This window comes from Xenopus laevis, chromosome 4L, assembly GCF_017654675.1.
Source record: "Xenopus laevis strain J_2021 chromosome 4L, Xenopus_laevis_v10.1, whole genome shotgun sequence".
NCBI classification, from domain to species: Eukaryota; Metazoa; Chordata; class Amphibia; order Anura; family Pipidae; genus Xenopus; species Xenopus laevis.
This window is the reverse complement of record NC_054377.1, coordinates 102,645,469-102,661,822: the sequence shown is the minus strand read 5'-3', so window position 1 is coordinate 102,661,822 and position 16,354 is coordinate 102,645,469. Positions and strand designations below refer to the sequence as shown.

At 38.4% G+C, this 16,354-nt stretch overlaps 1 protein-coding gene across 1 annotated transcript; it reads right to left on the bottom strand.

Moving 5' to 3' along the window:
- Positions 1-1,915: 1,915 nt before the first annotated feature.
- On the bottom strand, positions 1,916-15,875 carry selenof.L (selenoprotein F L homeolog). The gene is given in 5 exon segments (NM_001171712.2): positions 1,916-4,320; positions 6,303-6,352; positions 7,261-7,324; positions 11,158-11,325; positions 15,822-15,875. Coding segments are annotated over 5 exon segments (462 nt in total). The 5' UTR covers positions 15,870-15,875; the 3' UTR covers positions 1,916-4,188.
- Positions 15,876-16,354: the final 479 nt, after the last annotated feature.

Here is a 16,354-nt window from a genome sequence, read left to right as displayed (position 1 = left end):
TGCTAGTTAGGTTCTTGGGGTGTGTTCGTATCAGTCATATCAACCCATACGCCCCAGACTTTCTCACATTTATCTGGGCAGCATCTACTAATATAAAGGGGAGTGCTTGGTTTATTATAGATTTCCATTTCTTTATGATGAGTGAGGTGAGCAGCTTCCAAGTTAGGATAATAGTTTTCCTTGCATAGTAATAATGGAGTCGCAGGAGGGTGTGTTGGTATATATCCTTGACAATATTCTCCACTAAACAAAATAAACATGCTTCTGGGGATCGCACATTTGGCATCTAATGCTTCCACTACAAATGTCACCACATTTCTCCAAAATGTATCGATCAGTGGGCAGGTCCAGAACACATGAAGGAATGTACCTGGACTTGCTCCACATTAAAAATATACATTGTCTGGCTTAAGACCCATCGAGTGCAGAGGTGTGTGTGTTTTATTTTATTTTTAAGCAAAACTTTACCCCCAAAATGAACACTTTAGGAAAAGAGAGTTTATCAAATTAAGTGGCATATTTATGAATCTTAACAAACTGATATATATATTTAAGTAAATATTGCCCTTTTACATCTCTTGCCTTGAGCCACCATTTCGTGATGGTCTGTGTGCTGTCTCAGAGATCACCTGACCAGAAATACTACAATTGTAACAGGAAGAAGTGTGGAAGCAAAAGACACAACTGTCTGTTAATTGACTCATGTGACCTAACATGTATGTACTAGATATACTAACATGTATGGTTTTTGTGTGCACCATGAATACTACAATCCCATTTTTAAAATGGCAATTTTCTATTTATGATTACCCAATGGCACATTCTACTAAAAAAGGCATCAATATATATTTTTAAGAAAACAGTACAATTTCTCAAGCACTTTATCATATTGTCTTTGTATGTACTATTTTCAATTGAATATAGTAGTGATGTGCGGGTCAGGTAAAACCTGCAGCCGTCCGCATCCAACTTCCAGGTTCTTTTTATAGACCCACTGATGACATTCCAAAAGGGGCGTGGTGAGCAGGTGTGCAGCTATAGAACCATATGCCGGCAGTGCAAAACCACTGGTATCATGCCTGCCTGCACATCACTAGAATATAGGGTTTAAATGATTTGCATATTATCCCATTTTCTTTTTAGTTACATTTTATGCAGTGTTCCAACTTGATCCAGTGCTTTCCCATTATTTGAGGCACCATTCATTAGGGTGATGGCACACAATGGGATGAATTGCCCACGGTAGAGCAAATTTACAAGAGGTGACTAATGTCCGGAATATGCTTTCCCTTTGGCATTAATGGAAATGACTAGTGAAAAACCTACATACCACATAATGGTATGAAATTGCCTTTTGAGAAAACCTGGCGACACTTATCTAGAGTTGCCACATTCTCCTGAGACTCAGACCAGGTTGAAAGCAGTCCTTGTGATGTTGGGGTGGGGCAGGTGATGGTCCTGGGGTGTGACATGGCGATAAGTCAATCTGCGCCATTCATTTTAAACCTGTCCATATTTCCTAATTTGGACAGTTTTCACCTAGACATCCCTCCCAAAAACCAGGCTGTCCTGGTGAAAATCAGACAGGTGGCAACCCTACTTGTATGTTCCTATAACATGAAAAAAACAGGATTGTGCATGTATGCTAGCTTAGTTCCCAACAAGCCCCAGCTACTCTGATATATTTACAAAACTTTGCTCAACAGTTCCCTTTTCATTGGCATTTTCATTTAAATGTCTGCATTAAGTTACCAGAATTGTTCAGGAGCTACTGTAAATGACATTTTAGATAAATATCTAATATATGTAAAGTCAAATAAAGATATTTGAGCTGCAGTTATGCTAATGCATTCCAACAGGCTTTTGGCACAGTTATTTGATCCACAAAACTAATCCAGAAAAAGAAAGTCAAAAGTTATCATTTGAGAATTTTATTTGTTTTTATTACTTTCATCAACAAATCAGCCTTTCTAACTCAGATTTGCTGCAATAGGACCAGACATTCAAACACATCACACAAAACATCAGACCTCCACAAGCCCATGAAAGGTTTTCTGTGTAGTCTTCACAAACGTGTATGGGCTGAATGTGTTACGCCTAATGCAACAAACCAGAGTTCCTTCTTTATAACAAAACAGCACATTCATCATGGGTCCTGCCTTTGCAAGACACAAAGAGTTAGAAAAATCCAGAAATACAAAAATGCCCATGGAAGCATTAAGGGCACCAAAGGACAGGGTGAAATTGTTTGTTTTTTTGGTTGTTTTTTTTTTAAAGGGCTATTATACCATCAAGTTTCTGCCTTTAGCCCCAGTTCACTGACCTCCTGGCCCTTCTCTTAACTGAATCACTTATAGCGGTTCCCCCTGCAACTCAACCCCTCTTACTCAACAGGGCAGCCACTATCTTTGGTTGTCTGTCTCAGTGAGTGGTGCACACTCACTTGAAGCAGACCTTGGCCACGTGCACATGCTCCTAATCATGGAGGCCACGGCTGGAACAGTGATGCAGCCAATGGTGGCTACCAGACACACTGTGCAGCTCAGGACATGCAACAAAGTATAAGATAAGTGGTGAAAGCTTAAACAGGTAAAACAGTTAATGATCCATCAAGCCATGAACTCACACAAAGATTGGGGAGAGCACACACAAATTGTTATCCCTGCAATATTAAATGAGATAATATAATTTAGCACTTAATCAGATTCACCCACATCTCTGCACACACTGCTTTGTTTTTAAGGCACACACAAAAACCGGTGTCCATGGCAAAAAGGAAATTGGAGGAAACATTGATTAGGGGCATGTGCCCTGGGGCTAGAGGCAAAAACTTGAGATTGTTTTCCCTTTAACATAAAAATATTGAGTTAAGGCTTGTATCATTGTAAAGGAAGTGTAACCGAGACAACGTGTTTAAGAGTGCGGCGCTGACAAATGGTTACTGAATACCACCCTGTGTTTATGGCATGGTGCACAGACAATGGCTTCCTATCATTGTTGAAAAGCACAATAAAAATAAAAAGATAATGGCACTAGCTCACAAGACTAGGTTTGGCAACCTCACCCTAAATTTGTCCAATCAATTTGTTTGAGTCAAAAACTTTCACCACAGTTTACATATGGAGAGTTAAGATAGTTTGCAGCCATTTTGCATCATTTGTCTCCGCTAAACGTTTATGGCATTCCTTTAGAATTCTTTATTTAAATAGAGTATTTTAACAGCCACTGTATCTAAAGTATGAACTGAGAGAACCGTCTCCTGCGAGGTTTCTGGAGAATGAGCTGATCTTAATCAAAAAGCCTACCAAAGGCTTGCAATGGGAAGAGAGGGGTTTGTTTATACAGAGCGCTTGTAATCCAGGAAGTAGAATAGGACTATAATTTTACACTTTTGCCTATTTAGCAAGAAAGAAAAAAAATATCCGTATTAAAACAGATAAGGTATGTTTGACCCAAAAATAATAAAAGTTGATACCAATTACACCATTACTTGCCTGCGCCACTGCTTCTGTCCCACTTAGAAGCCAATAGACTGCAATTTCTGTAAAGGTTGTGGACAAAACAGGCTCAAAACTGCAGAAGCTTTGCTGCAAGGTTTATTCAACACCCAGTGTTGAATAAACCTTGCAGCAAAGCTTCTGCAGTTTTGAGCCTGTTTGGCCCAAGCCCTACTCATTGAACCACATTTGAAAAGGGCTGTATTAAGCAGATTTAAGAAACCTTCTTGGGCAATGCTAGATGGGTCTTGATCTTGTGCGTGAATACCCATTTGTATAAAGATAAAAAAAAGTGGTGTTAAAGCCCATATCGACGGAACACACCGGATAAACACTCGGGACATTGATTGTCAGTTAACAGTTGGCTGGATGGAGGCTCTTCTTACAACTATCGCATAGTTCTTTAAAGGGTGGGGGTGTTAAGTTTCTTAGCACATTAACCCTACATATTTAGGCTACTTAAAGATGATATTAGATATATTAAGAATTATGAAAGAATGCTCCAGAGGAAAGCGTTGTATCCTACTATTCACTAGCAAACTTCCAATTCATAGACAGCTGCAATTGTAAATCTTAAGTGCCAATGGCTAGGCTACTCCATGTTTATCATTTAAAAATAAAATGTTGCCAATTAATTTTAGAAATGCAAAACAAAATAATGCTAAGTTTTTTTTTTTTTTTTTTAGACAAATTATACTCTATCTAGTTTTTCACTTAAAAATTCTTCCACACTATCAGTATTCCATTTCAGAATGCTCAGTTCTTCAGATATGTTCCCATTTTCATCCAGAAGCTTTAGAACAGGATCGGAGCCACGTACATACTGTAAAGAAAAGATTGAATTACAAGTTGTTAATAAGTACACCATCAAATGAAATGTGCCATGTGTAACATTTTAAAGGCAGCATCATACGGACAAGTGTTTGACATTGCTTCACTTGAAGTCAGGTGCTGGTTAAGGCCAATGAACAGCTTAAAGGAATAGTTCAGTGTGAAAATAAAAACTGGGTAAATAGATAGGCTGTGCAAAATAAAAAATGTTTCTAATATAGTTAGTTAGGCAAAAATGTAATGTATAAAGGCTGGAGTGAACAGATGTCTAATAAAACAGCCAGAATCCAACTTCCTGCTTTTCAGCTCTATAACTCTGAGTTAGTCAGTGACTTGAAGGGGGGGCACATGGTACATTTCTGTTCAGTGAGTTTGTAATTGATCCTCAGCATTCAGCTCAGATTCAAAAGCAACAGATATGACCCATGTGGCTCCCCCTCAAGTCTCTGATTGGTTACTGCCTGGTAACCAGGGTAACCAGTCAGTGTAAACCAAGAGAGCTGAAAAGCAGGAAGTAGAGTTCTGACTGACATGTTATATGTCAAATCACTCCAGCCTTTATACAATACATTTTTGCCTAACTATATTAGAAACATTTTTTATTTTGCACAGCCTATCTATTTACCCAGTTTTTATTTTTACACTGAACAATTCCTTTAAAGGGATACTGTCATGAATCCAAATGAATCAGTTAATAGTGCTGCTCCAGCAGAATTCTGCACTGAATCCATTTCTCAAAAGAGCAAACTGATTTTTTTATATTCAATTTTGAATTCTGACATGGGGCTAGACATATTGTCAATTTCCTAGCTGCCCCAAGTCATGTGACTTGTGCTCTGAATAAACTTCAATCACTCTTTACTGCTGTACTGCAAGTTGGAGTGATATCACCCTCCTCCCTTTTCCCCCCCAGCAGCCAAACAAAAGAACAATGGGAAGGTAACCAGATAACAGCTCCCTAACACAAGATAACAGCTGCCTGGTAGATCTAAGAACAACACTCAATAGTAAAAACCCATGTCCCACTGAGACACATTCAGTTACATTGAGAAGGAAAAACAGCAGCCTGCCAGAAAGCATTTCTCTCCTAAAGTTCAGGCACAAGTCACATGACCAGGGGCAGCTGGGAAATTGACAAAATGTCTAGCCCCAGATCAGATTTCAATTGAATATAAAAAAAATCTGTTTGCTCTTTTGAGAAATGTATTTCAGTGCAGAATTCTGCTGGAGTAGCACTATTAACTGATGCGTTTTGGAAAAAACATGTTTTCCGATGACAGGATCCCTTTAATCACGAATAAGGGAGACTTGGGTAAACATGCAAAAATACTACCCTATAGATTAAGGAATCTAAAATAGTTGGTCCTTAATTCACACAAGTCTCCAGGGGAAGGGGTGTCAGGCCAAGGCAGGGGTTTGTTTATACAGATCTTACTACAGGTATGGGATCAGTTTTTTAGAAAGCTATGAATTACAGACTTATTTTAGACTCCATTTTAGACAAATAATCCAAATTTTTTCTCTGTAATAATATAACAGTACCTTGTACTTTATCCAAAGTAAGATATATTTAATCCTTATTGGAGGCAAACCCAGCCTATTGGGTTTATTTAACGTTTACATGATTTTCTAGTAGACGCAAGGTATTATCCAAAATAAGAGAAAGATCTGTTATTCGGAAAACCCCAGATACAAAGCAATCTGGATAACAGGTCCCATGCCTGTAACTCCACGTAAAACAAAATTAGAAAGAAGGGAATGATTAAAAGAAAATATATTTTATTAAAAATTACAATAGTCAGAATGCTACCACTTTAATCTCTTGGTTACTATGTGTTATCATTTAACCCTTTTAGTGCCACAATATTTTGCGCCTGCTCATGTTGCTATTAAACACATGTAAAGCTGGAAACGGAACCTGTAGTGTCACTCTGGTACTTTTATACTGACACTGGAAATACTAAGAATAATCACCTTAATCTGCAGACCCTTGAAGAGTTTAGGTTTCTCGCTCCTGACAAAAGCTGCAAAACAAAGGTATTTCATATTCAAAAGGGTAAAATGTTATTTCATGAATTCACCCCCCCCCCTCCGAAGTTTTTGGACCCTGAAAGTTCTAATTTTACTTTAAGTGTATCAGCGCAGTCATCTACAGAAGGAGCCGAGGAGGAACTAAAATACTTGTATTTCACTTTACCATCGCATTTAAAGGACCCATCACCCCAAGAAATAAATCCAGATTCTTCTCTATCATGTTAGTTGAGCAAAATAAACTTTACTTGCACTATATTTATTATTTAAATAGAATTACAGAATCACAGCACATAGGCAAGAGCCATTTTGTATGTACTGTATGTATCACCCCAAAATCTTGTGTGTGTGTGCACCCGAGTGTGGGGCCTAATGTCCATGCACAGTGCTCTACATAATTATAGAGCCTGCTGAGGAAAGGAGAAATATGAGGAGTGCAGTGACGTGTAGGAATTGCTGAATGAAAAGTGATTCACTGCCCCACCTCTATGCATCGAGGCAATATAGGATTGACAGCTCAGATATTTAAACACCTTTATAACAGGTATGGATGTTTTAATGAAAAAAGAATAATTTGGGTTCCATGTTTAATTTGCAAAGCACTTTCATTATGCAACTTTGTGTGTGTAGGCGACAGGTCTGCTTTTGAAAAATGCTTTTGAAAACTTAATTACAAAGTATTTTCATGCTCCTGACATGGTTTAAGTGCTGCAATTATTCTTAATGTATGAATAAATACAAACTAAACATTTACAAGGCTAATGCAAACCAAACAAGCAATCAGAAGCCCGTCCTCTCCTGTTACTGGTTTTGACTAACTGGTTCTGACTAGCCCTTCCCATAAAAAGAAAACCAAACACTATTTCCATTCAAACTACACAAATATTTAATCTGTACATACCCTGGACCTGAGGAAACCTCCCCAATTTTCATCCACAGATTTCAAGTACAGCACCTGGATATCTCTAAAGAGAAAAATGTACAAGTTTAAGCATGGATGTATATATGTAAATGTTTACAGACAAGGCCACATAGTTGAGGGGTCTCTAGTCAGATGACTGGCTGCTGGAAAGTAGCTTATGGTCATTTGCATAGCTAATATATAGGGTATATGAAGTCACACGCATTAATGAAGATACAGCCAAGAAATATCAGGTCTGAGTTTAGGATAAAAATTAAAACCGGTTAACTACATAGGCTGCACAAAATAAAAATGTTCTAATATAGTTCGTAAAAATGTTATCTGTAAAGACTTGATGTCTAACATAATGGCCCGAACACTACTTCCTGCTTTGCTTTAGTCAGCGACTTTAGCCCACATGGGACATAAGTGTTTAGTGAGTTTGCAATTGATCCTTGGCATGTATGTCAGATTCAAAAGCAACAGTTATGACCCCCCCCTCAAGTCACTGAAGTAGTGTTGTGGCTATTATATTAGACATCCAGTCACTCCAGCCTTTTTACATTACATTTTTGCCTAACTATATTGGAAAACATTTTTTATTTTGCACAGGCTGTTTACCCAGTTTTTGTTTTTACACTGAATGATTCCTTTAAAGATAATTAAATATAGTTTTAAAACACCTAACCAGTAGCATATTCCCCTTTCTGATGTTTAAGTGTATTATAAATAATACACACACACACGCGAAGAGAGTGGAGTGTTTAAAAATGTGTTCAATGCTTTGTGTATTACAGGAGAGAGTCTCAAATGTGTCTGGCTCTTTACTCCTTCTGCCCCTGGTATTTATAGATAATCAAGTGTACTTGTGTCATAACAAGAATGGCAGAGATTCATACAACTAGCAGCTGCGCTTTTTAGTCTCAATATAATTGGATTCAATCAGCTTTATTTAGAACTGTGAATGGCCGACTGTTACTAGATGAAATGTAATTATATTACTAGTTTCACAGACAATAGTGCACTTGTGAATCCTCATTTCTGTTGCCACCACATCATCACATAACAATGGCAAAAATGTGCCAAATAAACCATCCTGTCTGCTAAGAAGGCACAGACGTGTTGGAGCAGAAATGTTACAATAGGATGTATATGCTGCACATGAAACAGATGGCAAGGCAGACAAGTGCCTGCTGTATGTGTTACTATTAAGGAATTTTTAGATCTCTCAATCTAAAAAACTATCTTGCATGAAACAATCCACGAATGGATCGTCCCTGGCAAAGTCGGGGATATACTTTTTAATTAACCCTAAAATAAAACTTGCCAGTTTCTGAAAACAATTGAAATGTATTGTTTAGCAATATGGAGTCTTGCACCTGTGGCTCAGTTGCTACTCTTAAGTGAATGAGTGGGATATTTGACTATGGACAATGGAAGTCAAGCCAACACAAAGATGCATTTTCCTGGTTTAATAAGAATTTGGCCACTAGAAGCAGTTTTCATTGTGGTCTAGCTTTTTTTTTTTTTTTTTTAAAGATACGGACAACAGAAATTAACCCTTTTTAATACATCACAACATTGTCTTTGCATGCTATTTATAATTTTGCAATAAAAGTATTTGCCCAATGCTTTTATAATTTGCCCATCTGATGTCTCATGTTCTTGTATGAGGGTCCTGCCATACTTGTACAGCAGTAGTCAGTTTGCATTACAGACTCTGGTTGAAAAGGGTCAGTCATGTTGGCAAAAGTCAGGTTTAAGCAATAATTACTTACAAAATCACTTATCAGCGAAAAATGATCAACATGACCTATAGCCAACTTGTAATACTCAAGAGCCAAGAATATCTTGTAAATTATATCCTTATAAACGGTGAGTACTGATGTCATCAGTTATAAACGGTGAGAAGTGATGTCATTTCTTTCACATGACCCACTGAAACTTGTGTATTATAATAAAGTATCTGTTAGGAATTCAAATGGGCAGCACTCCGATTAAAAGAAAAGCCTTTATTTTTCACATGCAGGGCAACAGCTGTTGCCCTGCATGTGAAAAATAAAGGCTTTTCTTTTAATCGGAGTGCCGCCCATTTGAATTCCTAACAAATATCGCATACGTGTGGAAGGACACGTGGGAAAAGTGCACCCGTGAACAAAGTTGCAGACAAGTGAGTGCGACCTAAATTGATTTCAATTTATAATAAAGTATCCCCTGTTGCAAAATAAGTTACCTCGGAGTTCAATGACCTGTATAAAAACACTCGTGTTTTTATATGGTCATGAAACTCCTCGGTAACTTATAATATCCTTATAATTTACAAGAGGGTACTTTATTCACTATATAAAACGGTGATTAGTGATGCAATCGGTTATAATCGGCGCTTAGTGGTAATTTCTGTCACAGGACTCATTGAAATTGTGTAGCATCCCCTTAAGAGTCCCATGACCTGTATAAAAACACTGCCTTGAGTTTTTATATGGTCATATGGTTTTATATGGTCATGGAACTCTTCTGTAACTTATAATATCCTAATACAATAATATCCTTTAAAATACAGGGTACTTTATTCACTCTAATCCAATATATATTAATATTTGGAAGAGCAGTTTTTAGTGCATCACTTTAAGCAATATGGAAACAAAGAAATCCTGCCCATATCATATTTTCAGTGGTACAATCCTTAAGGATATTGGGTCCTGGGAAAATTTTAAAAGGAGTTGTTCACCTTCAAACACTTTTTTTGAGTTCATTTGTTTTCAGAAATTACGTTTTTCCAATTACTTTCTTTTTTCTATTTGTGACAGTTTTTCCAATATTGATGTTTAAAGAGCACCTGTTGAGTGAAAATATTTTCCACAACCAAAAGGTGTGGGCTAATAGAGCCCCTCCCAGTGAGAGAGTGCCCTAGTGCTAGTAGGGGGCAATTTAAAAAAAACAAAAACAAAAAACTACTGTTACCCCCAACCATAATGCAGACTATTAGCTTGCATCTTTGGTTGGGGAAAAATATTTTCTCCCAACAGGTGCCCTTTAAAGGGGTGGTTCACCTTTCAGGTAACTTATTATGCTATAGAATGGTCAATTTTAATAAACTTTTCAATTGGATTTCATTTTTTTATTTTTTATAGTTATTTGCCTTTTTTTTTTTTGACTCTTTGCAGCTTTCAAATGGGCGTCGCCGACTCCCTTCTAAAAAACAAATGTTCTGTAAAGCTATTGTTACTTTTTATTACTGATCCTTCTATTCAGGCCTCTCCTATTCATATTCCAGTCTCTTGTTCAAATCAATGCATGGTTGCTAGGGTAATTTGGACCCTAGTTACCAGGTTGGTTAAGATGCAAATTGAAGAGCTGCTGAATAAAAAGCTAAATAACTCAAAAACCTTCAATAATAAAAAGTTAAAACAAATTGCAAATTGTCTCAGAATATCACTGTCTACAGCATACTAAAAGTTATCTCAATGGTGAACAACCCCTTTAAAGTTTCATTTTTCACCTTGTTAGGTCTTTCTAAAGCAGCTTTGAAAGGGGGGGGGGGGTCACCTACTCTGTAAACTGTTCTAAATTGATACAGTTCTTAATTTTTGTCCCTGCTGAGCAGAATTCCCCAGTAATAATTTTGTGGATAGGTAATAGTTCAGACTACATGAAGCCAGCTAAATCAGTGGTGCAAGATGATGCATGGCAAATCGCTTCTGAATACAATCGATAGGGAAAGCTTTGCTAATGGCAGATGGAAGTTTATGCATGAGGAAATGCATCTACCTGACTTAAGCAAAAAGATTCCTATCGACTATATGGAGTCACACCCTATTAGAGGAAAAACATAAGAGCCCATTGGTTTCCTTTGTCATGCAAACATTTTATAGGGTATACATACAGTTTTAAGAATACCTTTTTAGACTCTAGGTGTACTTCTTCCTGACAGCACTGCCTGCAGAATGAGTTTATTTCATTTAGACCAAACTGCCCAAGCAAGTCACAGGAACTGCACAATAAATTGCTGGAGAAGCCAAGATCTCTGCATGCTTCTGAAGAGAGCTCTGCACCATAAGACGCCAGCTGAAAAAGATATTTTAAGTAGATGAAGCACCAACTGAGGGTTTGGAGGAGAATATGCAATTTGAAGATTTTTCCGCTCTTGTTCTCAAAACATTCATTAAAGGGATGCAGACACATTCCTAAAACTATAACCAACTATTACCAACTACTAAGCAGTGCAGCTTTATCTTTATCAGAAGCGCCCCTAAGCTACCAGCAGCACATAGTGTGTAGGTTATGCAGTGCTTCCTTTGGTCACACTAAGCTCTCGCCATAGGAATTTAAGTGTACATAGTACTCTAGAAATAGCACAGCTACCACAACTGGCAACCAGATCGCCACACTCTAGCACCTTCAAATTAGCCATTTTATTCAGACCACTGCCTGGTCGCTAGGGTATATAACACTAAAGGAACATTAACATCAAAAAAATGAAAGTGTTTTAAAAGTAATAAAAAAAAATAATGTGTTGCCATGCACTGGTAAAACTGCTGTTTTGCTTCAGAAAAATATATAATAAGCTGCTGTGTAGCAATAGGGGGGCAGCCATTCCAAGAAGAAAAAGGCCCACGTTACACAGCTATAGCAGATAAGCTCACATAATGGTGGTGTCTGCTATCCATTATTTAACCTGTGCCATATAGCCGTTTTTAAATTTCCGCCATTGCTAAACAGCTTGTTTATAGTAGTGTTTCTGAAGCAAAAAAGATCAATTTTACCAGTGTAGGGCAACACTTCAGAAACACTACTATTGTTTATATAAATAAGCTATCTTGTAGCAATGGGGGCAGCCAATCAAAGGAGAAAAGGCTCAGGTTAAACAGCAGATTCTGTAGAACATAATGGTGTTATCCGTTACCCACTATTTATCCTGTGCCATACTGTATAACCTTTTTTCAATTTCTACAACCAATACACAGCAGCTTGTTTATATGAAATATAATAGTGTTTCTGAAGCAAACAGATCAGTTTTATCAGTGCAGGGCAATATTTTATTATATTTTCATTACTTTAAAACACTTTAATTTTTTGGTATTACTGTTGCTTTAAATGCCAAACTAGAGAGATACTTAAATTTTTAAAGTTATTAACCCTTTTAAAGGAGATGTCCACCCAAAAGTGATTTCTTTTCCATTCATAATAAATAAAAGTGTGATTCTAGACCACTTTCTATTAGCTATAAATTTTAATTGTTAAACTGTATTTGTAAATTACATAACCGAAAGCGGTTTCAGGCAAGGGCCTTCTCAGTTTGCAGAACTATAGAAATCCACACTTCTCTGGCCAAGACTCAAGTTCCTTCAATGCATTGCACACATCTATTATTGTTTGCAGGAACCAGCTACCAATACAATGTTGTAATGGTATGAGTATCATGGAAAAGGAAGGTCATTGTAAGAGCGAGATTGTTACCAATAAAAGACAGAACTGTAGGACTAAAAGACAGAATTTTGTCTGTTAATTTACTTGTGATAAAACATGAATGTGTGCCCTTGTTTTATTTTTATGCACAGTAAAATTGTATGGTCCCAGGGTCCCCTTATATTTTTTCCGAAACATTTACATGAAGCAGGGTTTTACACACGAGCCGTTTTGAGACCTGCATTGTTCAGGGGTATAGTTTTCCACAAGTGTTACTGCACACACCAAGTGCTTACATCACTATCTGGCAGCCAATAGGAGACACACAAACCTTACGCGTTTCGGGAGTTATCCCTTAGTCATAGGTTATGACCTATGACCTATGACTAAGGGATAACTCCCGAAACGCGCAAGGTTTTTTTCTCAGCAGGAATTCCAATAAACCTTATTTTCAGAAGTGCCGTCTTTCTTCGAGTTCTTGTCGTGTTTACAGTGGGGACACTGTTGGACGGAGCACCTGATCTGAGGGGAGAGCGGTGAGCATGTGCGGTCCTTTTTCGCCTTTCTAAGGATTTAATGGCTTAGAAGCCAGAAAAAAAAGTACAACTCAAGAAGCACATTGTGGTGGCTTGGCCTGCATGACGTGCCATAGAAGATTACTACTTGTGCAGTTTCAGATACATAAGGACATATTTATCAAGAGGCCAAAGAGCACAGTTCAGAGGGAAATGTTACTGCTTTCTAGTCACTTGCAAGGGCAATTTAGGGGCACTGTTTTCAAAAGGCAAACTTTTCCTCTGTTCATTTGTGTGGGGTTTTAAGGGCACATCTATCAATTTTAAAGGGATCCTGTCATCAGAAAACATGTTTTTTTTTTTCAAAACACATCAGTTAATAGTGCTACTCCAGCAGACTTCTGCACTGAAATACATTTCTCAAAAAAGCAAACAAATTTTTTTTAAATTCAATTTTGAAATCAGACATGGGGCTAGACATTTTGTCAATTTCCCAGCTGCCCCTGATCAGGTGACTTGTGCCTGCACTTTAGGAGAGAAATGCTTTCTAAGGCAGGCTGCTGTTTTTCCCTTCTCAATCTAACTGAAGGAGTCTCCGTGGGACATGGGTTTTTACTAGTGAGTGTTGTTCTTAGATCTACCAGGCAGCTGTTATCTTTTGTTAGGGAGCTGTTATCTAGTTACCTTCCCATTGTTCTTTTGTTTGGCTGCTGGGGGGGGGAGGGAGGGGGTGATATTACTCCAACTTGCACTACAGCAGTAAAGAATGATTGAAGTTTATCAGAGCACAAGTCACATGACTTGGGGCAGCTGGGAAATTGACAAAATGTCTAGCCCCATGTCAGCTTTCAAAACTGAATGTAAAAAAATCTGTTTGCTCCTTTGAGAAATGGATTTCAGTGCAGAATTTCAGTGCAGAATTCTGCTGGAGCAGCACTATTAACAGATTGATTTTGAAAAAAAAATGTTTTTTCCCCCCATGACAGTATCCCTTTAATGTATATTATTTACCTCCGGTGAACTAGAGCAAGCTCTTTTTAACATTCGATAAATATGCCTAATAACTTCATTGTGAAAAGAGGCATAGGGACTGACAATATGCAGAATGAATTTGAGCTCCGTTAGCCTGGAGATCACCCAGCAACAGTAAGGTAAAATTACGGATTGGTCTGTTGCCCTTTATCAACTCTCCCCAGGACAAATGATATGGAGAAAACCTTGACACATTCAGTAGTATCACCAGAAACCACAGATTGCCAGTCTGGGCCTGGTCCTTTATGATCACTGATCAAGTCAGGACTGAGTTAAAAGACCAAAGGGGACCAGGAATTGCAGAAGGGCCACAATAATGCAGCACAGGTATGCAAAAGCTGCAACCCTCCAGCTGTTAAATACAATTTATAGCCTCTGCTCAACATCTTTGTCTGTCTGTCAAATGTTGGGCAGGATTGGATTCACACTAGACATCCTTACATTGCAGACCCAATGCAACCACGATGAAAGAAATAGTAACCCCAAAGAGAATATAGATTTATACTTTTTTTTATTTTTTTATTTAAAGGGGTGGGTCACCTTCCGAACAGTTTTTTCAGTTCAGTTGTTTTCAGATTGTTCCCCAGAAATAAAGACTTTTTTTTCCCAATTACCTTCCGTTATTTATTTTTTTGCTGTTTTTCCAAAATCTAAGTTTAAAGTTGAATGTCCCGGTCTCTGGTGTGAATCTGGCAGCTCAATAATTCAGGTGCAGACTCTAAACTGTTACAATTTTGCAACATTCGGTTGATACATTTCTCAGCAGCATCTCTGGAGTATTAGCAACTATTGTATCAATTCTAACAACTGCCTGTAATGAAACCCAGAGATTCTGCTCAGCAGGGACAAAGATAAGAAATGTATCAACTAAATGTATCTCTTTAGAACAGTTTACAGGGTCGGCGACACCCCCTCCCAGAGCTGCTTCAGAAGGTGAAAAATTAAATTTTAAGAAAAACGATCACACATAGAAAATAGAAAGTCATTGGGAAAAGTATTTAATTCTGGTGAACCATCGGAAAAACGATTTATGGTCAATGAAATGCCCAGCGTTATACAATTAAAAGGTTTTTTTCTTCCTATATATTCTGTAGAGAGCCATGAATGGCATTTGACCTCTTTATCTTCCTGTGTAAGAAGTAAAGCCATTGTATTCTACAGTGTCACCTGTGTCTTTTTGGCATATTAAGCTTGAGTGGCTGCCCCAATGGCTACACAGCAGATTCCTTCTATAAACTATAGGAGTACTTTAGAATCAAACACATTTGCACCAGTGCAGTGAAACAGTTCATTATGTTAAAGTACAGCGCTTTTATTTTCGGGGTCACTGGTTCTTTATCATAGATGGTTACAACTGGGACAACACCTGACTCTGTGACTGTTCCAAAGAAGCCATTCCTCTCCCCTGAGAATAGAGATTCCAGCGAACTCGACTGTTCCGGGTCTACCGGTAAATACAGGAAGTAGCTCTGGGCCACGTCACCTCACTCAGCTCCCACAGTTGTGTGCTTCCGCGCAAACTATCACCCACCGCACCGCGGTGACTACAGCCTAATAAATAAACCCTTCCGCTGGCCAGAGAATTTGCCCGAAAACTGCAGCACCTACCGCCTGTAGCACAGCCACCAACCACAGCAGCATCCTCTCCGCCGCCATCTTCCCACCAGGCACTGCTGAGCCCCTCCCACAAGCTGCTGCTTTTATAAGCGCCTGTACAGTCGGCACCAGGAACTACTTGGAGCACAATCCTGGAACGACTAATATTTATTTAACAGAGCAGGGAAAGTTCTAGGAGGTGTCGACCAAGTCGGAGCACCAGCTGTAGTAAGATTAAAACTCTCAGAATCACATGAACGCAGGATCTGTACGTGGAGTGATATAGCAGTGTAAATATACTGACAGACAGCTGCACGGCTGCCTGAGTTGCTCTTTGACAGGGACCAATCATTTTCAGGTCTGTTGCAGGCACACTTTGGACAGCTCTGTCTCAGTCCGGGTCCTGAGCTCTATACCACCATTATCATTCATCTGTTTTAGAACAACTTGGATTCCAGTCGGTTAGTGCCCAGCTATAACCAATGAAAAACGAGAAGGTTGCTGTGGTTTGTTGCTTGGCAACCAGCACCTGGAAGGTCTACTAA